Raw genomic sequence first — 27,012 nt, 5'->3', positions numbered from 1 at the left:
AGCAAGATACAAAAAAGAACATAATTTCTATGGGTATGAAACTCAGAGTGTTGTGGTGCTATGCTCATTCCACACTAACATATGGAAGCGAATGTTGAAACAATATCAAAGCAAAATGAGGGAAGACTCGAAGCTGTGGAAGGACAGAGTAACAAGTGAGGAAGTGTTGTGAAAAGCCAGAATAAGAAGCAAACTGATGTCATCAATCAGGAAACTGTAGCTGGAATTTCTGGGACGTACTGAGGAAAGAGAATCTTGACCATGATCGCCCATGTTATACAACATGGCACTTAATGATGATGATGACTTGGAGCATAGCCAATCTTTTGCTTACATCCTGCATATTAATTTTCATAAATCTATTTGCTCTATCATTTCTATTTCCATTTACATCTTGTCAACATCCTCTTCCTTAGTAAAATAGTAATGAAGATAATATTATTGATCTCTTTCTACATTTTGAATATCAGTGTTTATTCAATAGCATTACAAATCAATTTGGATGTTATTGTGAACTTACACTTTGTCCATGAGTTGCCATGGCGTTCATTCCCATAATGCCATGCTGCATGGATGCTTGTACCTGGATCATGGCCCCTTGCACTGAAGTTGGAGTCAGGTTGTTGGACATGTCATGGAGCACTAGGCCTAAGAGAATCCATTCAAAGTGAGAATTAAGTAGAAGTACTCTATCAGACTGAATGTAGAACCTGGTGAGATAAATTCACATTGATGTGATTACTGAGAATTTAATTTACACCAGATTTAAACTTTCTCCAAATTCCTGGTAGTGTTCCTGCACTCCCAGCTGATATTATAGTGTTTCAAGCAATAGAACACTGGCAAGAAACTTGTCATCCCTATAGTCCCCAATTGGTACGTCAGTGATGAAGGGTGGTGAGAAAATGACTCCATCTCCCACCAGTCCTCGTGCAGTCTCTTCTTATTGTTTCTCTATGGTAGACCAATCACAGAGTTTGAGCTTAGAACAGGGGTTTCCCAAGCCCCTCAGTTAATGGAAGAGGTCCATGACATAGAAGAAATTGGGAACCCCTGGCTTAAAAGGATGGGGGGAGAGGGAATCGCATTGAAACCTACCAGATACTGAGAAGCCTGGGTAGAACGGAAGAGGAGGGGATGTTTCCATTAGTCAAAGAGTCTAGGATCTGTGGCATAGTCTTGAACTATTGAATAGAGAGATGTCTCATTAAGAACAGAGGAGGTGAATCTGTGGAATTCATTGCCACAGAGGGTGTATTTAATGCAGAGGCTGATAGGTTCATGATTGGTAAGGGCGTTAAGAGTTACTAGGCGGAAATAGAAGGATGGTGTTGAAAATAAAAATCAGTCATCATTGAATGGTGGGGCACACTCAATGAACTGAAAGGCCTAATTCAGCTGCTGTACCTTACAGCCTAATGGTTTAACCAGAACCTTTCTACCTTTCTGCATGCAAAAAGATACTCTTGAGTTGATGTATGCCAAGGTATGAAAAGGGCACGGTAAGGGGGGGGGGGGGGAGGGAATAGCCAGAGGGAAAGGAAGAGTGCAGGGATTGACCATTGAAGTTGAAACTTTACTCAATTAATTTACCTGAGCAGTAAAAGATGGAACAATGGGAAGTGGAGAAGGCAGGTCCACTCCTCGTAATCTTCACCCTAGCAATGAGGAGTGATACTTCCTTCACCAGAAAAGTGAACTGGGAATGCTCCAATTAGCTGGCACAAACTGTGGCTGGGAATCAGAGCCACGCTCCGTTAGTGACCACTGCTCCATTGGCTGGAGATCACCTCATGAAGTGGTGGGCGCTAACAAGAGGCTGAAGTGTGGTGGTCTGTAGGAAGTGGAGGGAACAGGATGGACAACCACTACAGATATACAGTATCATACGAAATGTGCTTCATACATGGAAGCTGACTACAGTAATATCATGTGGCATGAATATTCTCCTCAAGTAGAATCCACCCAAATACTGCTTCCGGACAAATGAGAATTTGAATATTCTGAATAGAGAGGACTTGGGATTAAGCTTTGAACCATTCTACTCTGTAAGGGATTCCATGACCTTCAGTCACACGAAATAACTCATATTTGCTGTCCAAAATGACTGTTGCCAGCACTAACCATGAACGCATTACAACCTGCAGCTTCAGTGATACCTGTTTGTGTTGTCAGTGTCGGATTCTGGGTGTTCAGGTTAAAATCCATTCTACCTGTGGCCATCTGCTGTAAGCGGGGCACATCAACAGATGTCAGCCAGGACAGGGACTGCAGGTCACTTGGGAGGTCATCCTCGCTCAGCTGAGATGGGTCAGGGGTCAGGAGGCCGGGTCTGGAGGTAAAGAAATGTGATTTTGAGTAAGGCTACAATCTGCCTTTTATTGCTCTGTGTCAATGCATTGAATCTCATTTAATAAAAAGCTGAGATGGGGGTAGAGGTTGCCAGCACACTCTGTGGACTCGCAATTGTCACTTTAAATCAACAAATAGATATGCAAAATTACAGGCTCTCTTATAACATGATCAAAAGTAATATCTCTGAAAATATTCTCCTCTATCCTGTTAACACTTCACTCCTTAATGTCTGGATGATCTTTGCACCCCAGTTGAAGTACACTTAACTTGGTCCTTTCCCTGCCTATCTTTGAAAGCTTCCCCATGAGTGGGTGTAGCTGCAAGGCAGTGGAGGTTCGAGATCAGAGTTTTCCCTCTCCGAGATGAGCAATTCTCTTTGAGTGTGCTTTCAAACACCCTCATCTAATTGTGGCACACATACACTGTAAAAGCAATGCTGGGCCGCTTGCACCTTGGATTATGTAGACTAGACAATGTGTAAAATACCACTGTGAGCGGTGGCAAGGAGCATGCATTAGCTTTGCTTTCTGGGATAATACAGAATCCTGAAATAATTTTCCTTGGTTCCTTCCCTCCAAGTAAAAGCTTACTGGCTCTCACCCTACCTGTTCTCCAAACATTTGATTGTAATAGAATACTAAAGCCCAGAGATTCTGTATGGTTGTTATAGCCGGGGGTGGTAATGGGGACAAGCTCCCACTACCTATTAAATGCTTCCAAAGGTGTGCATCTCAAAAATGCTCTTACAACCAAGTCTAACTCCTGGCCTTCACATTGGCTTAGCTAGTAAACCTGACGGAACCATTTCTACTGACAGGAGAAGGGGCAAAGGCAGGTTACTGGCTCCTTAAAACCAGTCGCTTCAGACAGTTGGAGCTCATTGGCCAAGGTTGGCAGCTGACCTTGGAGAAGGAAAACTCCGATCTCAAACCTCTGCTGTTTTGAGGCTACACCCACTCATAAAGAAGACTTCAGGAGTAAGCCCTGAGGAAATATTCAGAGGTGTAGTCCCTAAGGCAGTTCTACGTTGAGTTCAGCACTGACTGGCAACTCCTACGAGATTGTATCAGTCTCTGCCGTTCCTTTGGATTCATCAACTGCGCGGAGATGGGGGGGGGGGCCTGCCACACAGGCAACAGCTTGCTCTGCACATCATTCTGCCCAGGCCTGTGCATCTAGACAGCCATGGTCAACCCTGACTCACAGAGTAAAGCAGGATAGACAACAGGCAATAGGCAATAGGCAATAGGGGCAGGAGTAAGTCATTCGGCCCTTTGAGCCAGCACTGCCATTCACTGTGATTATGGCTGATCATCCACAATCAGTACCCCGTTCCTGCCTTCTCCTCATATCCCTTGACTCCAGTATCTTTAACAGCTCTATCTAACTCTCTCTTGAAAGCATCCAGAGAATTGTCCAGCACTACCTTCTGAGGCAGAGCATTCCACAGATCCACAACTCTCTGGGTGAAAAAGTTTTACCTCAACTCCATTCTAAATGGCCTACCCTTTATTCTTAAACTGTGGCCTCTGGTTCTAGACTCCCCCAACATCGGGAACATGTTTCCTGCCTCTAGTGTGTCCAATCCCTTAATAATCTTATATGTTTCAATCAGATCCCCTGTCATCCTTCTAAATTCCAGTGTATACAGGCCCAGTTGCTCTGATCTTTCAATATATGACAGTACCACCATCCCAGGAATTAACCTCATGAATCTATGCTGCACTCCCTCAATAGCAAGAATGTCCTTCCTCAAATTTGGAGACCAAAATGGCACCTAGTACTCCAGGTGTGGTCTCACCAGGGCCCTGTACAACTGCAGAAGGACCTCTTTGCTCCTATACTCAACTCCCCTTGTTATGAAGGCCAACATGCCATTAGCTTTCTTCACTGCCTGCTGTACCTGCATGCTTACTTTCAGTGACTGATGAACAAGGACTCCCAGATCTCGTTGTACTTCCCCTTTTCCTAACTTGACACCATTCAGATAGTAATCTGCCTTCCTGTTCTTGCCACCAAAGTGGGTAACCTCACACTTATCCACATTAAACTGCATCTGCCATGCATCTGCCCACTCACCCAACCTGTCCAAGTCACCCTGCATTCTCCTAACATCTTCCACACATTTCACACTGCCACCCAGCTTTGTGTCATCTGCAAATTTGCTAATGTTACTTTTAATCCCTTCATCTAAATCATTAATGTATATTGTAAATAGCTGCGGTCCCAGCACTGAGCCTTGCAGTACCCCACTAGTTACTGCCTGCCATTCTGAAAAGGACCCGTTAATCCCTATTCTTTGTTTCCTGTCTGCCAACCAATTTTCTTTCCATGTCAGTACCCTATCCCCAGTACCATGTGCTCTAATTCTGCTCACTAATCTCCTATGGGGTACCTTATCAAAGGCTTTCTGAAAGTCCAGATACACTACATCCACTGGCTTTCCCTTGTCCATTTTCCTAGTTACATCCTAAAAAAATTCCAGTCAAGCATGATTTCCCCTTCGTAAATCCATGCTGACTCGGACCAATCCTGTTACTGCTATCCAAATGTGCCGCAATGTGCCAGGATTTCCTAACCTTGCCTGGTATGGTGTCCTCTTCCCCAAACAGTATGAGGCACTGACTCCATAACAACATTCTCAGATACACAGTTCACTTCACCATGGAGAAAGGGGGTACCACAGTCATTCTGTCATTCTATTCACAGTTATATTGAAATATTACATTCAATAATTTTTGTTTTCAGAAGCGGTGCCTGGTTAGTGCAACCACAGTGAACCCCTGAGTTACTGCAGCTTGATAACTCCTGACAGAGTTTCATAAATCATCTGAAAATTCACCCTTATCATATTATCTGAGGGAAAAGCAAGTTAAACACAAAATGTAGAAGAGACAGAAAATATTATCAATTTTTGTCACGGGTTCGAAATAAGGAAAATCATGATATGGACAGTTTTCTGGGAACAAAACCCCTCGGTAATCTTGCCTTTAATGGGGCAGACATAGCAGTCTGATCTATTAGTGTGGAAAACCTCCATCTGCAGGGCATTAAACTTAAGCCCTAAAAAACACTGAACATACTAATGTTTCCTTAAAGGGAATACTTCCCAAATCTTGTCCTGATGCTGCTGCACCCCACTCTGTGACTGGAGGAGTTCCATTAACTTTATTGACAACTTAGGAAAAAAGTTTAACAAATGTAATTGCAAGCTTGCTAAGTGTTGTAGGCACCGGTGTCAGTCTTAGACTTTTTCTTTGAGCTCCGCAAGGAAGGAGGACGAAGGGAAAAAAATTAAAGTGGCAGTTTGTGTGTCTTTACTACCAGAGAAAGAAAGCAGTTTGAATATTCAAAAGAGAGCCAATTACAGCCAGCCCATGATTAATAACGCACCCACTACTTAAAGAACAATAAAATTGGGGTTGCCATAGCAACAGAAACCAGGCAGTTAGTATTAAGTCATGCAATTCAAAAAAAACCTGGGGTGGAGGGGGTGTACTATCAGGTGACCCTTGTCCAGATTTGCAATTGGATAAAATCATAAGACAACAAGAGAGAAATGATTTGAAAGCCAGTTAGACCCATGTCATAGGCAACAGTTGTCTCTTGTATGGTTGGCTGATGGCCCCATTGTCTTCTGAAACGGCTGCTTCACCAGAGGCACGTGGGCCTTTTGTGTCTCTCACTATCCCCTTAATTGCGTTTTTTTAAAACTCTACATTAATCTGAGGAAAGGGGTGGGGGCGACAGCAGGCACTTAACAGACACAGAATGCCATCTGCCACTTCAAGGTCTGGCCAAACCACCCAGAGGTTTCACCTCAACCTCTCAATCACTGGCTCTCCTGTCGGGCTGTATATTCAGGGAGGGGAGTTCACAGCTGACAGCACACATCTTCAGCATGAAGTAAAAATCTTGTGTACAAACATGCAGTTTGGTTAATCCACCACTCCAAACTACTGGTTATTTAAAAAAGGAACATCAATTAGGGCTTAGTCTGTCTGTGCTCTCCTTAAAGGGAAACTAAACATCTGCCGCCAAGTTTGCTTGCTCTAAAGTCCACATCAGTCAAAATAAAGCTCAAATTTTCATTTCACCTTTATTTTCTGCTGTTGTTGTGAACAACAAGCTTGGCCAAAAAAAAAGCTTTCAGTATTTGACATGGATACGTTCTCCTGAACTTGCCAATTGCATGGTGATTAAAAGTTCTCTGCTGCACAATGCAGTGAAGTGGTGCCAACAGAGCCAGTGGTTGCTCCGGCCAAGTCTGCTGTTGTAAGAGAGCTGTGTTAACTATTATGTGTATTGAAGGGGCAAGGACTGAGCAAGCAAGCTCAGAATCAGAATCACAGTAAAAAGTTATGAAGTTCGTAGCTAGCAGCAGGAGTACTTTGCAACTCATATAAACAAAAAACTATAAATTATAGTAAGAACTATAAATATATTTTTTTAAATGTTAAATAAGTAATACAAAAAGATTTAAAAAATAAGCAGTGGGGTGGTGTTCATGGGTTTGATGTGTGTTCAGAAATTAGATGGCAGAGGGGAAGAAGCTGATCCTGAATCGTACAGTGTACGTCTTCAGGCTCCTGTACCTTCTCCCTGATGCGTCAAAGGCTTATTCTGGGTGATGGAGGTCCCTAACAATGGATGCCGCCTTTTTTGAGGCATCGCTCCTTGAAGATGTCCCAGAAGCTGGGGAGGCTAGTGCCCACTGAGCTGACATCTTTCTGCAGCTTATTTCGATCCAGCAGTACTGATAACTAGGACAGTGTGTTAAAGAATTAGTCAGCTGCCGCATTGCATGACTCAACCCATTTCCTACCACAGTGCATTGGCTCTATGGTGAGGTGTCATATGAGCAGTTTTGCTCTCCCTTCTTCAGGAACGATGTAGTTGCACTGGTGGCAGTGTGGAGAAAGGAAAGAGAAAAAGAACGGGAGAAAGACAGAAAAGAAAGAAAAGCTTCATTTGTCACAAGTACATCCAAATTTACAGTGAAGTCCAAGGATGTGCTGAGGACTATCCTCAAGTCTAGTCACATTCCCATTCTCACAACTTACTAACCCTGATCCATGGGAGGAAACCAGAGCATTCGGAGGGAGCCCACCGGGAAAACATACCAACTCCTTCAACACAATGGTGGGAACTGAACCCCAGCCAGTAACTGCTGACACGGTAAACTATTGCACGAACTGCTAGATTCACTGGGTTGATTTTTAGGGTAAAAACTGAACAGATCAGGCCTTGATTTATTGAAATGTAAAAAATGTGAGCTGAACATACTGACAAGTAGACTGCCCAGGGGGGATTGAGCAGGATGATTCTGACAAGAATTAGAGAGAATAATCACAAGACAAAGAGAAATGGTGAGGAAATTCTTCTCTCTAAGGTTTGTTCATCTCTGCAGCTCTCTACCTTGGATGGCTGTGGGTACTGAGTCATTAGATATTAAAGGCTGAGGTTGATAGGCTTTGGAGCCAAGGTTTACAGCAAAGGAGACATAAGGGCCACTGTTACAAGAGATGCTAGAAACCCAGAATAACAGACAAGATGCTGGAAGAACTCTGCAGGTTGGGTATCATCTATGGAAAAGAATAAATAGTTGATGTTTTGGACCATAGACCCTTCATCAGGACTGTGAAGGAAAGGGGAACAAGTGAAAAGGGGGAGTGGAAGGAGTACGAGCTGGCAGGTGATAGGTGAGAGAGAAGCTGGGTGGGTGGATGGGGCGGTATATCAAGTGAGAAGCTAAGAAGGGATAGGTGGAAAAGGTAAAGGGCTGAAGAAAATAGAATCTCTTAGGAGAGGACGGTAGACCATGGAAGAAAGGGAAGGAGAAGGAGAACCAGTGGAAGGTGAGGAAAAGAGAAGGGGTGAGGGGGGAGCAAGAAAGGGGAATGGGAAAAGAGAGGAGGAGGGAGGAGGAAGAAATTACCAGAAGTAAGAAAATCAATTTTAATTTCATTGGGTTGGAGGCTACCCAGATGGAATATGAGATGTTGCCCACCATCATTTCAGCTATGATTTCACTGAGAGACACTGGGGGGTGGGAGAGCTCTACTGCCTCCCCTTGAGATAATTCTTACATTCTTGTGCAAAGCAGATCTGTAAAATGGAACATGCCAGCTATTTCCACAGGTCTCCTCAGTGGTAGATGCAGTGTGCCTTAGCTCATTGCCGTGTACTGAAGCCAAGCAGAGGGAGGGAGTCTGTGCAGAAATGGTTTAGGGAAGATATTCCATACAATAGCATTGGCAGTTTACAATAAGTAGGCTGAAAATCAGGACATAATACTAAGAAACAAGGTCATGAACAAGGCATATTGGGAATCAGTTCAGTCCTAATTCCACAAGTCACTTAATTGAATCAAAGTGACCTCAGTAGTGTATGCACCTCCTGTGCCTCGTAAAGTGGATACTGAGTGCATGTTAATGACCTTCTGCCACTATAGCCCATCCACTTCAAGGTTCAATGAGTTGTGTGTTCAGAGATGCTCTTCTTCTGCACACCACTGTCGTAATGAGTGTGGTTATTTGAGTAACTGTCGCCTTCCTGCCACCTTGAACCAATCTGGCCATTCTCCTCTGATCTCTCTCATTAACAAGGCATTTTCACCAACAGAACTGCTGCTCACTGGATGTTTTTGTATTTTGCACCATTCTCTGCAAACTCTACAGACTTGTGCATGCAAATTCCAAGAAGTCAGCAGTTTCTGAAATACTCAAACCACCCCGTCTGGCACCAACAATCATTTCACAGTGAAAGTCACCTTCTTCCTCATCCTGATGTTTAGTCTGAACACCAAATGAACCTCTTGACCATGTCTGCATGCTTTTATACATTGAGTTTCTACCACACGATTGGCTGATTAGATATTTGCATTATCAAGCAAGTGTACAGGTGTACCTAATAAAGTGGCCACTGATTGTAAATTCAGCAGGAGTTGTAGCATTAAATAAGATTGTGTTTTACTAAGTAAGACCAAGGAAACATGAGAGAAGTTTGGATAAGAACATGGATGGAAAAGGTATAGAGGTCTATAGTCCAGATGTGTGTCGATGGGACCAGGCAGAATAAGTTTGGCACAGACTGGACTGGTCAAAGGATCTGTTTCTGTGTTGTACTGCTCTACAACTCTGACTTTATGAATCCTGGATATTTTGGATCCAAGACACAGTTTCTTAACTTCAGAGATGGTACATGATGTGGTTATGCCCAAGAGATTGTACATGATGTGGTAATGCCAAGAGATTGTATGTGACGTAGTCATGCCCAGGGGTGGTACGTGACACAGTAATACCGAGGTGGTACTTGACGTGGTCATGCCCAGAGATGGTACGTGACGTGGTCATGCCCAGGGGTGGTACGTGATGTGGTCATGCCCAGAGATGATACGTGACGTGGTCATGCCCAGAGATGATACGTGACGTGGTCATGCCCTGAGGTGGTACATAATGTGGTAATTTCAGTAATACTTCCTAATACTGTCAAAGTGTTTTTATTCCAGTGCTGTTACCACATGGACTACAGTAAGTGCACGGGGGATCTGAATATTAAAGGATTCATACTGTATAATAAAACTGCAGGTGATGGGAACCTGTAAACTGTAAACACACCCACTCTTCCCCCAGTTTTGAGGAAGGAATACTGACAGAAAAATGTTGACTGGTTTCTCTTTCCACAGAGGCTGCTGGACTGGGTAGGTTTTTCCAGCAGATCTGTTTTTGTTGCATTTTGTTTAGAGTATATTAGTGCTTGAGATTTCAAATAAATTGAAATCTTGGAGGGTAAGAAATAGAATGCTGGTGCCTTGCAGCTGTGATTTTAATAAATATCAACCTCTTAATGCCATCATAATCATTGTTTTTCATTTATTGCTCCCAAGTAGTCTTCTTTCGCTTTCCATTAACACTCTCCTGAAAACAAAACTGATCTTCCCCCAGGACCTACTGTGGGACTATTCTATATCATTCTGTCTACAAGATTAAAACGATAGTAAAATCAATATTCCAACCTAGTGCAACCACGTACAACCTTGTTCCTCTGCCATCCTAGGCCTTAATCCTGCTGCCCCACTTCTTAACGAACTAAATGTGGATTGCAGCAGGATAAAGAATCCAAAGTAGATTGGGAAGGTCTCAGATAGACCAATTCACTTCACCACACTGGGCAGAACCATGCAGAAAGGGGAAGAACAGTTAAAAGGCTGTCATTCTATTCACAGTTATATTTAGTTATTAAGTTCACTGGCTTCCTGAAGTTCAAAGTCAATTTATTGTCAAAATAGATATATGTCACCATATATAGCCTAGAGATTCATATAGTAACATGCACAATCTGTACTTTATTAATAAATTGACTTTAGACTTTGAACTTGAAGCCAGTGAACTTAATTTGTTGTTCCACCATTAGCAGCCATACTGAATCCTTAAGTATGAAATCCACCTCTCCAATCTCCTCTGACTCTTATATTTTATAATGCTCCATTGAACTTTAACTAAATGTTCTGATTTGGAGAGCAGGAAATCTCTCTTGAAAGCTACACTGAGACTGCTGTTGGAGCAACTGACAAATGACAAGCACCAACTCCTGCAAAGTCTGCAGGAGTCTTACTACCTTCTCCACTCCTCAGTTGTATGGGACTGAGCTGCCAATTCCTGGCATCTGTAAGGGCAAACAAGTGATGGGGTTACTGTATAATAACTTTCAAAGTAAAAACATAGAAAATAGGTGCAGGAGTAGGCCAGTCAGCCCTTCGAGCCTGCACCGCCATTCAGTATGATCACGGCTGATCATCCAACTCAGAACCCTGTACCTGCTTTCTCTCCATACCCCCTGATCCCTTTAGCTACAAGGGCCATATCTAACTTCCTCTTAAATATAGTCAATGAACTGGCCTCAACTGTTTCCTGTGGCAGAGAATTCCACAGATTCACCACTTGCTGTGTGAATAAGTTTTTCCTCATCTCGGTCCTAAAAGGCTTCCTCTTTATCCTTAACCTGTGACCCCTCATTCTGGACTTCCCCAACATCAGAAACAATCTTCCTGCATCTAGCCTGCCCAATCCCTTTAGAATTTTATACGGTTCAATAAGATCCCCCCTCAATCTTCTAAATTCCAGTGAGTATAAGCCTAGTCGATCCGGTCTTTCTTCATATGAAAGTTCTGCCATCCCAGGAATCAATCTGGTGAACCTTCGCTGTACTCCCTCTAAGGCAAGAATGTATTTCCTCAGATTAGGGGACCAAAACTGCACACAATATTCTAGGTGCAGTCTCAGCAAGGTCTGGTACAACTGCAGTAGAACCTCCCTGCTCCTGTACTCAAATTCTTTTGCTATGAATGCCAACATACCATTTGGCTTTTTCATCGCCTGCTGTACCTGCATGCCCACCTTCAATGACTGGTGTACAATGACACCCAGGTCTCGTTGCATCTCCCCTTTTCCTAATTGGCCACCGTTCAGATAATAATCTGTTTCCCTGTTCTTGCAACCAAAGTGGATAACCTCACATTTATCCACATTAAATTGCATCTGCCATGAATTGAATAAGTAGATTTAATATCAAAAGCAACATGCACAAAATGCTGGAGGAACTCAGCAGGTCAGGCAGTATCTACGGAAAAGAGTAAACAGTTTTCATTTCAGGCCGAGACCATTCTTCAGGACTGGAAAGGAAGGGGGAAGATGCCTAAACAAAAAGATGGGGAGATTCTTAATATTTTCTGTTAAGATTTATTAAGATACATGTTTATTAAGCAGGTGACAGGGTAGACTGGAAGTTTTACTACCATTACCGCTTGGTTTAGAGGGCATGTGCTACCATGGAAGGCTGGATAAACTTGGGTTGTTTACTCTGTAGCACCGGAGGTTGAGGGGAGATCTGATAGAGGTTTACAAGATTATGAAAGGCATAGATAGAGTGGACAGAGAGTATCTGTTGCCCATGGTTGAAATGTGTAAGACCGAAGGGCATGCATTGAAGGTGAGAAGGGGTAGGGTAAGGGGGGATGTGAGGGGAAAGCCTGGAATGCCCTGCCTGGTATGCTGGTAGAGGCAAATACATCAGTAGCTTTTCAGAGACGTTCAGATAGGCATATGAATGTGAGGAAGTGGAGGGATAGGGACTTGGTGTAGGTAGGAGGATTAATGTTTGAGTGTTTTTGATTTACTCTTTAGCTGGTTTGGCACAATATTGAGGGCCAAATGTGCTGTAGTCTTCTATGTTCTATGTATGTTTTCTAAGATGACTGCACCAGCAGGTAGTCAGATTCTATACGTACAAAGATCAATAGTACTTTCCCAATCCATCTGATCGACACAGGAAAACTTCAGGTAAATTTTTAATTTTCATGTAATAATATTATTCTGTAGATGGTTAATGACTTAAAAATAACAATTCCGTTGGCTTAGTTCTAGCCTGGACTCTGGAGTGTTAGGTTATCATTATGTAGTGACGGGTTATTAATGTCAGAGCAATAGGGAGGGAGTGAAGCACAGGAGATGCAGGAGGGGGAGAACTCTTCAAATCAAGTTCACACTCACACTCTCAGGAGCAGGTCCACTGTTGGAGTTTGTCCAGCAAGACCAGCGTTCATTATACTTCCCTACTGACCTCAGGAAGATGGTCGCTGGCCAGTGCCTGGTCTTCTACCAGACCTTCGAACAGTCACTGAATACTTAGCCTATTCACAACACGATGACGCTTCATTATTCCAGCATTACCTGTCAGTGCCAGCAATAGATGCAATTCCCCAAAAGGAGATAGACTAAATGGAGTCATTTTCCAGAATAGGTCCCACACCATGAGGTTCAGGAATAGTTATTACCCTACCACCACCATGCTTCTGGACCATCATGGGTAACTGTGAACTACAAAGTACAGTCTAAAATCTACAGACTCTTTCATATTCTCAGCATGGTACTTATTTGCACAAATTATCTTCTTTGCAGATTAATTGTTTGTCAGTCTTTGTTTATGTGTAGTTTTTTTTTTACAAATTCCATTGTATTTCTTTATTTTCTTGTAAGCTCCTGCAAGAAAATGAATCTCAAAGTACTATATGGCAATCTTGATAATAAGTTTGCCTTTGACTTTGACTAACTCAACTATCTGCTAGCTGATGAACAGTGATAATAATTCACTCACATAGTCAACTTTAAGTCAATCCCTTTGTTGGTTATTTTGGATGAAATATTACCTGGGATGGCAGAAAAATGTCATAACTTAAAAAACCAACTTCTGTCTTCCTAACAAAAGCTTGGTAGACAAGGACTTACCTGGGTTGTGCTTTCCTCCACCATTCTAGAGGTCATTTTACCTGTCATCCTTGGGGATTGAGGGAGCTCCTCTCATCAGTTTGCCAGCTTTCACTCTGTGATGGGTACCAGGCTGTTCTCCAACCCAAAGGGTCAAGGGTTCAAAGCAGACATTCCAATAACAGGAATCAATCACTGAGATTCAAACTAAGATCCCTTGGAATGTTGATTGACCCAACCACTTGGCTAAGGAAATATCTCTTCCCAGCTTGACTTTCTCCTCAGGGAGTGTTCTACTGATACTACAGGACATTTCATTCATTCTTCAAGGCATCATGGAATACTGTATTGTTGATTGTTTCCCATCTGAGAATTGCTACTTTGCCACTATTATTCAAATTCAAAGTAGATTTATTATCAAAGTATGTATATGACTCCACATACTACCCAGAGATTCATTTTCTTGCAGGCATTCACAGAACAAGAAATACAATAGAATCAATGAAAAACTACACACGAGCCAAAATTGACAAACAGTCAATATGCAAAAGAAGACAAACTGTTATTATGATCAAACCTGGAATCTCTCTTTTATTAACAGTTTAATTCCACACCATTCATTCGTTATGTTCTGTGTTGTATGACGTAGGCAATCATGGTCTTTCCATGACCATGATTGTTCTTGGCGAAATTTTTTAACAGAAGTGGTTTGCCATTGTCCTCTTCTGGGCAGTGTCTTTACATACACCAGCAAGTGATCATCAGAGGAGTTCCAAGGCTTTGCTCTTCAAATCTAAGAGCTGAATGAATTCCTGCATTTTACCTTGATACCTTAGCCCAGGAGATCTTGTTGACTCTGACTGTGAGTTGCAAATGAATTAATATTCAGACCATAAGACACAGGAGCAAAATTGGCCTATTCAGCCCATAGAGTGGCCCACGTACTGTATATTCCATTGATTAATGTAATCTTACATGTCTGTGTATGTCCAACAAACTCAACCCTCCACTAAGGCCTTCACTAGATCACTTCATTGTCCTTTGCTTAGGTAGAAGCTAATGTGTGAGTGCCAAGTTAAAATCAAATACAAAAGACTAACCTAACCAAATTGCCAGTGGTTTTGATTTCTGAAACACAGACTGATGCCCACTAACACTGAGATGCTGACTGAAAGTGTAATTTCTGAGCCTGGCTTAGAATCCATTTGCATTGTAAGGGTGCTAGCTTCCTGCCTCTACACTCAGACTGAAATGAAACTGGGCCCTTTAAACAAAGACAGATGAGAGGTGTGGTCGGAGGTCACTCAGGACTGTCAACCAACATTATATAACAGTTCAAAGTACATTTCATCAAAATACATAATGTCACTGTGTACAATTGGAGACTCATTTGCTTGTGAACATGCTCAATAAATCTATGGAATAATAACCATAACAGAATCCGTTAAAGACAACCAACTGGGGCATCCAAACAGAGTGCAGAAGACAACAAAAAATAATCAAGCAATCAATTAATTAATTAATAAGCAAGTAAGCAATAAATATATTTAAAAAACATGAGATGAAGATCCCTTGAAAATTAGTCCATAGGTTATGGGAACATTTCAATGATGGGGCAGGTGAAGTTGAGTGAAATTACCCCCTTCGGTGCAAGAACCTAATGGTTGAAGAATGGTAATTGTTCCTGAATCTGGTGGTGTGAGTCTTGAGGCTCTTGTACCTTCTTCCTGATGGCAGCAGTGAGAAGGCAGCCGCAAGATCTCAGGCATCACTAAAACTGTATCGGTGGCCAAGTCTGGATTAAGGTACACTGCATGTAAAAGCAAGAATGCTTGATTCCGATGCTGGATAAGGTCACTACCAATGACATCACCCAGTGTTAAGCTCACAGAAATAAGATGAGATAGACAATTGTACCAAGAGACATAAAAGCAGAGGCAGCCAGATGAAGTACAGTGCACCATATTTTATCATTTCTAATACAGTAACTGAACATATTTACAGTTGTAAATGGACTAATGAACACTGAATAAACATTCAGTCTTCAATAGTGAAGATGCTAGAATTTTCAGGCAGGCTGGTGGACCAAATGAGGTTTGACTGCAGAAAGGAGGAGATAATACATTTGGGTTGGAAGGAATGGTAAAAGGAAATATATGCTGAATATCAGTGTTAAAGGAGAACACTAAAGAACTCTTTAATGACAATTAATGAATGACTAATGAGCATGATCACAAATTAACATGTAAAGTGAAAAATCCATATGTTTATGCTATTGCCCGAGTAAAACATGTTTGGCCCAAATTGGAGAAACATACAGTACTCAATTCTGGGAATGTGAAGGCTTTGAGAGGGTATTCCAAAACTGTGGAATTATAATTGCATTGATAGTCCGGAGAATCTGGGACTGTCCTTTAAAGGGTGGGGGAGTCTAAAAAGCAATGGTATAGTTTAAAACCAAGAATGGTCTAGATAGCAAAGATCAAGACAGAGGTACTTTACAGAAGGGGTAAGAGGGTACAGATTTAAGGCAAAGAAACCAGAAGCAACACCAGGAAAACCCTTTTAAGCACTGAGTGGTGAGGAAAAAGAAACAAATCTTTGATAGGCTGGTGAATATAAATTCAATAATGGATCTTCAGGCAGAATTGGGGAAATACTTGGTGGGAATAGGACATAGGAGAAAGTGGAGAGAATAATTAATCTCTTTGGGTATTCAAACTCAGCCTGACCACTGTATAACAAAGCCTGAGTACTCAGAATTTTTACCGTACCTGACCTGGTGGCAGGGAAATAAACACACATTTTGCTACACTAATATTACTGTTGGTTAGGGCCCACCATATTGATGCATTCAGTACAGAGGAATGCCGGTAGCTATACTTCATTAAGAATCAGAACCAGAATCAGGTTTAATATCGTTGGCATATATCGCAAAATTGTTGTTATGTGGCAGCAGTACAATGCAACAGGTAATAATACAAATACAATTACTATTGTAAATTACAGTAAGCAATATAAATCTAAAAAGTCAAATTAAATAGATAGTGCAAAAGGAAAAAGAAGTAGTGAGGTAGTTCATAGGTTCAACGTTTGAGGAAATTTGGTATGTCACCAATCAGTCTAACAGAGTTCTACAGATGTTAGCATGGAGAACATTCAGACTGGCTGTATCACCATCTGGGATGGAGGCACCAATGCACAGCATCAGAAAATGCTTCAGAGGGTTGTAAACTTAGCCAGCTCCACCACAGACACAAGCCTCCCCACTATTGTGAATAACTTCAAAGGCAATGCCTCATGAAAACACTTTATAGTTATATATGTATTTATTATTGTGACTTCTAGTAATTTGTTATGTCTGAACTGTACTGTGACCCTAAACCTGATTCTGACATCTGCAGCAATACTAAGCAAGTCATCCTGATCGAGATCAATTATTGAGATGATCACCACAGCCTGCTCTAACTCTGAAACCATAACCAACACCACTGGATCCCATCTGTCTTGTGAGCGAGCCTGAATCGAAACTGCATGGCACTCTGAAACAGTCAATATCAAAGTCAAGTTTACTGTCAAATGCACAGGTACACACATACACAGGTACACACATGCACAGGTGCAATGAAAAACTGACCTGCAACAACATCACAAACGCATGGCATCAGATAGGCAGCGTTCACAAGCATTCACATAAACTATATACAGTAAGTCATGGAATGTTTACAGACAGAATTAAATAAAACATATATCACAGCATTTGTAATTGTAAGTCTAGATTCAATCACTTGTCTACAATTCATATTTGCACAGTGTCTTTGGCAAATGGCCCATATTTGCCTTGTAGCAGTGTGTGTCTAACTGACTGGCTGCCGTCACTAAGACAGAGGATCAGTGGAAATCCCTTTTCTGCTGCTAAAGGAAGGCTGTATAACTGTGGCCCACACCCTTTAGAGACTATCCCTCCCCAACCAAGGGGATTCTTGACACCAGTAATAGGTAAGAAATTCATTGTAATTTAACTTCAGGACAAAAGAGCAATTTTTATTTGCTTACAGTCATTTCCTTTGGTTGCAGGTACAGTATAAAGGCACAGCCTCTCCATTCAAATGGTTGTGAGTTACAAATTTCTTTCTGGCCATCCATTTGTCGTTAATTATGTAAATGTTCTTATGCCAGGTTCAGAGATTGCACAGAAGCAAAAGACTGATTTATCTGAGAGAGGGGTTTTAGAGTGACGAGGTTTAAAGTCAGGAGAGTAGATATCGAAGTTAAAGAATGGAAACTAAACAAAAAATTTTGATTTCTGGATGAAGCAAGATACAAATCAGGGACTTTAAGAAGTCCACTCTTCCCAAAGGTGCTGCCATGTTCTCAAACTCTTCACTGTACCTCTGTAATCTTCTACTTGTCACTTACTATTCTTCTGTGCTTCTTCAGATTACAGTACAGCCTTCGCACCATTCTGCTCTTTTGTGCTTTTGGTATTCATTATTGTATTTATTCTTACAATGTATGCTTGTTGAACCAATTGAGACAGTTTGTGATGGCTACTCATAGCACTGGACCTAGACTTCCGAGGTAGAGAGAGCAAAACTCCCCCAGTGCAACGGCTCTTCCATTTTAAAAACTCTCCCACACAGGTCTCCTGTCATTGTTGGACATGACGGACAACCACCTTCCGTCCTTCAAGCAATGCCACCCAGCAACCCATGATTGAACCCTAGCCTAATCATGAGACAATTTACAAAGACCAATTAACCTACTAACTGGTACATCTTTGTCAGTGGGAGGAAACCAGGGAACCTAGAGGAAACCCACATGGTCATGGGGAGAACATATAAACTCCTTACAGACAGCAGCGGGAACTGAACCTGGGTCACTGGTATGCTACAGACTGGTAACCACTACACTACCATGCTGCAGACAAAGAATTTCATGGCATTCTGGTGCATATGACATTAAGCTAATAGAACATAGAACACTGCAGCTCAGACTTTATCCAAGCTTTTAACCTCCTCTGAAATCACCAAACCTTCCCTCCTACATATCCTTCCATTTTCTATCATCTAAATGCCTACCTAAGAGTTAACATTCCTAAGGTATCTGCCTCTACCATCACCCCTGCCACCACTCCCTGGGTAAAGAAATCGTCTCTGACATTACCACTTACACTTTTCTCCAATCGCATTAAATTTATGTCCCCTTGTATTAGCCACTTCTGCCCTGGGGAAAAGTCCACTCGATCTATGCCTCTTTTCACCTTGTATACCTCTCATCCTCCTTCACTCCAAAGAGAAAAGCCCTAGCTCAGTCAACCTATCTTCATAAAACATGCCCTAATCTAATATGAACAAAATATTTTTTCATATGGCCTGTAAAATTTAAGTATCAGCATGGGCTCTCTGCTACCACTGCTGTGCCATCAAATGCTTCTCATGTTAACCCTTGCATTCCCAGGTTGTTCCTGTGAACTTGTTCTTCTGGACCTTCTCCAATCCTTTCTTGGATAAGGACCCAAAACTGCTCACAGCACTCCAAAACACAAGAGATTCTGCAGATGCTGGCAATCTAGAGTAACACACAAAAAATGCTGTAGGAACTCAGCAGGTCAGGCAGCATCCATGGAGGGGGATAAATAGTCGATGTTTTGGGCCAAGGACCTTCTTCAGGACTGGAAAGGAAGGGGGAGATGCAAGAAAAAACTGTGGGGGGGAGGGGGGAAGAGGATAGCTAGAAGGTGATATGTGAAACCAGGTGGGTAGGAAAGGTAAAGGGCTGGATAGGAATCTGTCAGGAGAGAAAAGTGGACCATGGGAGAAAGGGAAGGAGGAGGGGACCTAAGGGGAGGTAACTGGTAGGCTAGAAGAAATAAGGGGCAAGGGGTGGGGAATAGAAGAAGACGGAAGGGGGAGGGAAAAAGATTACCAAAAAGAGAGATCAATGTTCATGTCATGAGGTTGGAGGCTACCCGGATGGAATATGAGGTGTTGCTTCTCCATTGTGAGAGTGACTTCTCTATGACAAAAAGAGGCACCCAGGTCAGAATGGGAATGGGCATCGGAATCAAAATACCAGTAGTTGGCCACTGGGAAATTTCACTTTTGGTGGATGGAGTGGAGATCTCGACAAAGTGGTCCCCAATTTATGTCAGGTCTCAGTGGTACAGCAGGCCACACTGGGAGCACCAGGAACAATAGACAACCCCTAACAGATCCTCAAGTGAAGTGCTGCCTCACCTGGAAGGACTGTTTGAGGCCCTGAATCGAGGTAAGGGTAAGTGTAGTATTTCTGTCACTTGCAGGGGTATGTGCCAGGAGGGAGACTAGTGGAGAGGGACAAATAGGGTTAGGGTTATGCCCTTTCATATTAGCCATTTCTGGGAAAAAGGGAATAGCTATTCACTCTATCCATGCCCCCTATCATCTCATACACCTCTACCGTCACCTTCCATTCTCCTTTGCTCCAAAGAGAAAAGCCCTAACTCACTCAAACTTTATTCAAAGCACTTTGATTGATGGTTGAAATCAGGCAAGAATTGAGATTGTGGTTATTCTCACCCCCACCCCCGCCCACACCCCACTATGACACGCCGGAGCCAGAAGCCCGATTATTTATCAGACCCTGTAGTCATAATTTTCAGAAGAATCTAAATGGCCTCCAGTTTGTAAAGGGGTTCATGTATGGAGGGATCACTGAATGGGATCAGAAAAACCTGCCAAATGTCGTAAATTCAGCAAGATCCATCATGGGCTCTAGCCTCCCCACCATCGAGGACACCTCCAAAAGGTCATGCCTCAAAAAGGCAACATCACCCAGGACATGCCCTCATCTCATTACTACCATCACAGAAGAGGTACCAGAGCCTGAAGACACATACTCCATGTTTTAGGAACAGCTTCTTCACTGCCATCAGATTTCTGAATGGACAATAAATCTATGAACACTATCTCTATTTTCACTCTCATTTTGCACTAGCTACTTAATTTATACACACACACACCCACGTTTCTTATTAAAATATATAGTATATTTGGCTTATGGCCACAACAAATTTCACGACATACACAAGAAAATCTGCAGACGCTGGAAATCCAAAGCAATGCACGCAAAATACTGGAGAAATGCAGCAGGCCAGGCAGCATCTATGGAAAAGAGTAAGAGTCAACATTTCAAGCCAAGACCCTTCATCAGGTCCTGATGAAGGGTCTTGGCCTGAAAGATCGACTGTTTAATCTTTTCCATTGATGCTACCCAGCCTGTTAAATTTCATGACATACTGTATATCAAATGACATTAAACTTGATTGTGATTCTGATGTGGCATGTCTAACTTTCTGCTGCTTTTATCCAGGTGCAGACCTGAACGTGATGCTCCTTGCTCCTCATTGTGCTTCCAATAAACAGCAAGGGTAAAAATCACTCACTATTTCTAACCGAGGTCAATTTGATGGCAAAAATAGTAAAGAATTATGATCAAAGGTAATATTTTGTAAAAGATCTTCTTTGGGGATGAGCATAACAGCAACAGTATAGCAAGTGCTGCTGGCCCATCTGAGAGCACTGGTCACGGCAGACAGCATGCAGAGCCTTAACTGACATATGCAAAGGGACAATCATTGCTGGAAATACTTCAATCATCACAGTAATCCCACTTCCTTACAAGTCTGGACTTGGTCAATTCTTTGATCTGAGTCCTTTGATACAGAGTACTGCAAAAACCACTTAAACAGAAATATTCACTTACAAGGGACTTAATGATAATTCTTTGTATTGGCTTCATATTGGAAGGAAATGGCTGGGTTACATGTCATGTCTCACTCTGACCATATTTAACTGGACAATGCAGGTCACTGGATGAAACAACAGAGAAAACACTCCCCTCTCTCACGATGAGTGCTTTCAGAACCTCCGGTACCTGAGCACATGGCAAGTGGAGAGCTGCTTTTTAGCTTTAAATGAAACCCAACTTCAGCGACCTTTAAATGTGTGCATAAGCACAAAAAGCAGTGGAATTAATTTATTCTGAGCATGTTGTATCTCTGCCTGCATTTGCGCTCGTTTCAGTGCAAGGCTCTTCACACACCATCAGCACTAAATCCATTGCTCCCAACACATCCTCCCACCCAAAATGGTCCTATCCCTCCTTAAAATGCATTGCAGCATTTTACCATAAGACCATAAGACAAAGGAGCAGAATTAGGCCATTTGGCCCATCGAGTCTGCTCCAACATGTTTCCTCATAGCCCAAATCTTCCTGAATCTCTTCATGCCCTGACCAATCAAGAATCTATCAACCTCTGCGTTAAATACACATAAAGACTTGGCATCCACAGCTGCCTGCGGCAAAGAATTCCACAGATTCACCACTCTCTGGCTAAAGAAATTCCTTCTTATCTGTGTTCTGAAGCTGTGTCCTCTAGTGTTAAACTCTCCCACCATAGGAAGCATCCTCTCCTCATCCATTCTATCAAGGCTTTTCATCAATAGATCACCCCTCATTCTTCTGAATTCCAGTGAATACAGACCCAGAGCCATCAAACACCTTTCATATGACAAGGTGTTCAAACCTGGAATAATTTTCATGAACTTCCCTTGAACCCTCTCCAGTTTCAGCACATGCTTTCTAAGATAAGGGGCCCAAAACTGCTCAGAATACTCCAAGTAAGACCTCACCAGTGCTTTATAAAGTCTCAATACTTCATCCTTGCTTTTATATTCAAGTCCTTTTGAAATTAATGTTAACATTGTATTTGCTTTCCTCAGCAAGGACTTAACTTGCAAATTAGCCTTTAGGGAATCCTGCACAAGCATTCCCAAGTTCCTTTGCACCTCAGTGTTTTGTAGTTTCTCTCCATTTAGAAAATAGTCAACCGTTTCATTTCTTCTACCAAAGTGCATGACCATATACTTCCTGACACTGTATTCTTCTGCAATTTCTTTGCCCATTCTCCTAATTTAAGTCCTTCTGTTGCTTCTCTACTTCAAAACTCCCTGCTCCTCCACCTAGCTTCATATCATTTGCAGGCTTTGCTACAAAGCTATCAATTCCATTATCCAAATCATTGACATATAATATAAAAAGAATCAGTCCTAGAATAGACCCCTGTGGAACACCACTAGTTACTGGCAGCCAATCAGAAAAGGCTCCCTTTATTCCCACTCTTTGCCTTCTGGCAATCAGTCAATGCTTTACCATGCTAGAATCTTTCCTGTAATACCATGGGCTCATAGGTTGTTAACCAGCCTCATGTTTGGCACCTTGTCAAAGGCCTTCTGAAAATCCAAGGACACAACATCCACTGATTCTCCTTTGTCTATCTTGCTTGCTATTTCTTCAAAGAATTCCAACAGATTTGTCAGGCAAGATTTCCCTCAAGGAAGCCATGCTGACTTTGGCCTATTTTATCATGTGCCTCCAAGTACCCCAAAACCACATTCTTAACAAGCAATTCCATCATCTTCCCAACCATTGAGGTCAGACCAACTGGCCTATAGTTTCCTTTCTTCTGCCTCTCTTCCTTCTTGAAGAGTGGAGTAACATTTGCAATTTTCCAGACTTCTGGAACCATTCCAGATTCTAGTGATCCTTGAGGGATCATTACTAATGTCTCAACAATCTCTTCAGCCACCTCTTTCAGAGCCCTGGGATGTACACCATCTATTCCAAGTGAGTTATCAAACTTCAGACCTTTCAGTTTCCCAAGAACTTTCTCCCTAGTAATGATAACTTCACACACTTCATGACTCCTGACAACTGGAACTTCCACTATATTGCTAGTGTCTTCCACAGTGAAGACTGATGCAAAATACTGATTCAGTTCATCTGCCATTTCCGTGACCCCCTTTACTACCTCTCCTGATTGTTTTCAAGTGGTCCTATATCCACTCTCACCTCCCTTTTACACTTTATGTATCTGAAGAAACTTCTGGTATCTTCTTTAATGTTTAGAAGTAACATTCCAAATTCCTGCAGGGGATTCTTTAAAAATTGAGATCCTTGTGTTGTTCCAGCCTGGCAAAGGCACCACACAGGCCACCTGAAAATATCACACTGTAGTGAGCGGTTTACAGTACACACCCCAATAAACTTTGGTCTGTTCTTGGAATTGGAGAGGGTCTAGAGGAGTTTGATGAGAATGATTCTGGGATTAAAAGAGTTAACATATGAGGAGCAGTTAATGGTTCTAGGCCTGTATGGCTGGAGTAAGAAGAATGAGGCGGGATCTCATTGAAACCAGTCGAGCATTGAAAGGCCTAGACGGAGTGACTGTGGCTGGAAAGAAAGGATATTTCCTGTAGCGGGAGAGTCTAGGGCCAGAGGGCACAACCTCTGAATACAAGATTGTCCATTTAGAACAGAGATAAGGAGGTAATTCTTTACCCACAAGATGGTGAATCTGTGGACTTCGTTGCCACAGTTGCCTGTGGAAGCCAAGTCATTGGGAATATTTAAAGCAGATGTTAATAGGTTATTGATTAGTCAGGTCATCAAAGGCTACGAAAAGAAGGGAAGAGAACGGTGCTGAGGAATAAAAAAATCAGCATGATGAAATGGTGGAACAGACTTGATGGGCTGAATGGCTTAATCCTTCTCCTATGTCTTATGGTCTAATTTTGAATGCACCTAATTATTTTCGAGACACACGGATGAAACAAAACGAAATGAAGATAATTGGTGCAGACCTCTGTTGAAATTCAGATACCTCCCGTCTTTCTTTCCCTGTACCCTGTCAGTAAATCACTGTGCCGCAAGACTGGCCTCAGTACAAGGAAATGTTTAAAATAACAATTATTACAGCCATTGAAATGTGAAATATCAAACCTTCATTTACCTACTGAGTCATTGTGTAAAGATTCCTCAAAGCACATTACAAAATCAATTATTTAAGATTCGTTAAATTGATATATTGGACCTTCAGTCCAATTCAGAGTCAATTCACAACCAGATGTTCGATGCTACATTAATCTTCCTATTTGTCAGGAAAACACGGGGAAACAACTGGTTCGCTTTCTTTCACGAGCAAGCTCTCAAGGAATGGGCCGAATGGTCTCTTCTTTGCACCCAGTTTGTCATTTAGGCGGTATTTGTTGAGACGAGAGACCATTCGCCCATTTGACTGATGCACTTTAACACCTGCCTCAACTATTGATGACCGAACTGACTTGCGAACCGCCCATCCCAACCCAAACGAAACCCTTGCTAAAGCTGCAGTTTCTCCCCGGTGCTGCTGTGCAGTGCGAGGCAAAACATCTGTAAAATGGGGTCCACCCTCCGACCTCTGTGAAGATGCTACGGAATCGCTCCGATTACTAACGTCCCACAAATAACACAGCAGGTGTGCGGATGACCCCGGCCTCTGTCACCTTCCTTTTCAAAGTGGCAGATAAAGAAGTGACTTTAATCAAGGCATCTCGGGGCAGCGGGGCTTCCAGTTGCGCCTACCCGGGGCAGCGGGGCTTCCAGTTGCGCCTACCCGGGGCAGCGGGGCTTCCAGTTGCGCCTACCCGGGGCAGCTAACTGACAGCGGCACGGTCGCCTGCACCGTCCGGTGACACACAGACAAACTCCCAAACAATGACGAAGCCATGCAGCACACGATTATCCCGGTCCATTCCTTCCCCACACGAGTCCACTGCGGCTAAAAGTTACAAGCTTTTCAGAAAGTGCACTGTCCCTTCACAGTGTAAAGCGAGCAGGACTATGAGCTACTGCAGTTACAGCGGGAAAGGAGGGGCGGGGCGACAGACTTAGATACACTTTGTGTTGGGATCTGGTGTCACAATACACCGTTCGACAATAAAAGTTCAAGTTAAATACCTTAGAATTAAGAAGGCGGGCGCTTGTCCCATTGCACTTGCGCCGTCCATCTCGAGGTGCAATAATTTCTGTTTAAATTCTAGAAATATAAATTCAATCATCCTCAACATTACTCTTAACTCCTTTCTCCTTTCGGACAAGGCATTAAAACACGAGTTAGCTTGCGTACGCAATCAATTCTATTCAGGGAAAAAAAAACGTCCTCTGGTTTCTCAGCCTTCCCGTTCGCTTCACGTTCTCCCCTCCAAAAAGGAGCCTTTCTTACCTGTACTCCTGGGCTGGATGGTGAGGATTGTGCTCTGATGTCCTTAGAATCCCTGACATTTCCGATCTGATCTCGTTTTCTATCATCTCCTTCCAGCCACTAAAGGATGCACACACAGACACACATAGACAGAGAGAATATTGTGGTTTTGCCAGCCATCTGTAGGGGTTTAACTTGTAGCTATCCAACACTTCAGGAGAAGCTCAACGCCGGCCCCAAACACACTCACGGATAAAATGAAACCCATGCCGTCAACCCCAGCAACAATAGTTCCCGCAACACTGTAATAAATGGGTATCATTAAAGCTCTCTCACTTGTTTGTGTATTGGTAATTACTTTATGTTCTAAATATTGCAAAGACGGTGGCTGCACAGGTAGAGTCTTCCAAATAGCCCAAAACAAAATGCACTAAACAGCCATTATTTTTCCAAAGCATTAATATTTTACAGGAGGATCTGGTTAATAATTAGCTGCTAGGATTTGTTCAGCATCGTACATAAATGCATCCTAAAGTTTAGCACTGCATTTAGACCTGCGCATCGCTCAATTAAAACGCTTCTGCATCATCAGAGATTTGTTTGTTCTGAGTCAGAAAGTTACTGAAGAAATGCCTGTACCTGATGAGATTTTCCTATTGCTCCGATCTCCTGTTTGAATTTTTGAATCTACACAAACGGTTTTTAAATTTCCCGGCTCTGGCAGGCAGCCCTTCTGACGCATGCGCGATGCCCGGAGGTGATTGGGGGAGGGGTGAGGAAGGAGAAATCGATTTGTCGGATCGGCGAGAGATTTACGATCAATTCCAAGGCTGCTTGCACCTGCTGCTACATTTCCACCTTTAGACTGGTCAGGGGCTGCAGGACGGCAGCACTGCTCGTTCACAGGAGGAGGCCGGAAAGATACAGACCAAACTCTTAGCTCAACAATAACTTCAAACAAAAGTTATCGCCGAGTTACAAACTTCTTTGGATTTGTGTTCCAGCGAGCTTATAACCGATGCTGTAAGCCTTGCGCCTGAAATTAAAATATTATACATATATAGACTGAAAATAAAATGTGTAAATCTATTTTCTTCCAAAACGATATCCTTGTTCCCTCTAAGTTTTAGAATGTCTGGTGCAGGAAGTTTGCTCTCTCCCTGGTCCTGGAACTAACTGTGTGTGTCTCTGTCTCTCCCTCTCCCTCTCCCTCTCCCTCCCTTTCTCCCTCCCTCTCGACAGCGGTGATTGAAAGAAACCGTTGGGCCGGTATTCTTTCACCCACGGGTTCGTGTTGAGGGTGCAACCCCGCCTCCCACCCTCTGCTCC

The 27,012-nt window shown here is 42.6% G+C and overlaps 1 protein-coding gene across 1 annotated transcript in view; it reads right to left on the bottom strand.

Annotated features, from left to right (window-relative positions):
- The window catches only part of foxn4 (forkhead box N4), a 48,608-nt gene extending 22,165 nt beyond the window's left edge, over positions 1-26,443 (bottom strand). Inside the window, exons 1-4 of the mRNA XM_059986914.1 lie at positions 26,323-26,443; positions 25,705-25,803; positions 2,160-2,332; positions 521-648 (exon numbers count right to left, since the gene is read on the bottom strand). Of these exons, the coding sequence (XP_059842897.1) occupies positions 521-648; positions 2,160-2,332; positions 25,705-25,790 (387 nt within the window). The 5' untranslated portion in view covers positions 25,791-25,803; positions 26,323-26,443. The remainder of the gene's footprint in view (positions 1-520; positions 649-2,159; positions 2,333-25,704; positions 25,804-26,322) is intronic.
- Between the last annotated feature and the right edge of the window lie 569 nt (positions 26,444-27,012).

Source organism: Hypanus sabinus, chromosome 13, assembly GCF_030144855.1.
Source record: "Hypanus sabinus isolate sHypSab1 chromosome 13, sHypSab1.hap1, whole genome shotgun sequence".
Lineage (NCBI taxonomy): Eukaryota > Metazoa > Chordata > Chondrichthyes > Myliobatiformes > Dasyatidae > Hypanus > Hypanus sabinus.
Note: the sequence above shows the minus strand (reverse complement) of the source record. Positions and strands in the feature narration are given on the sequence as shown.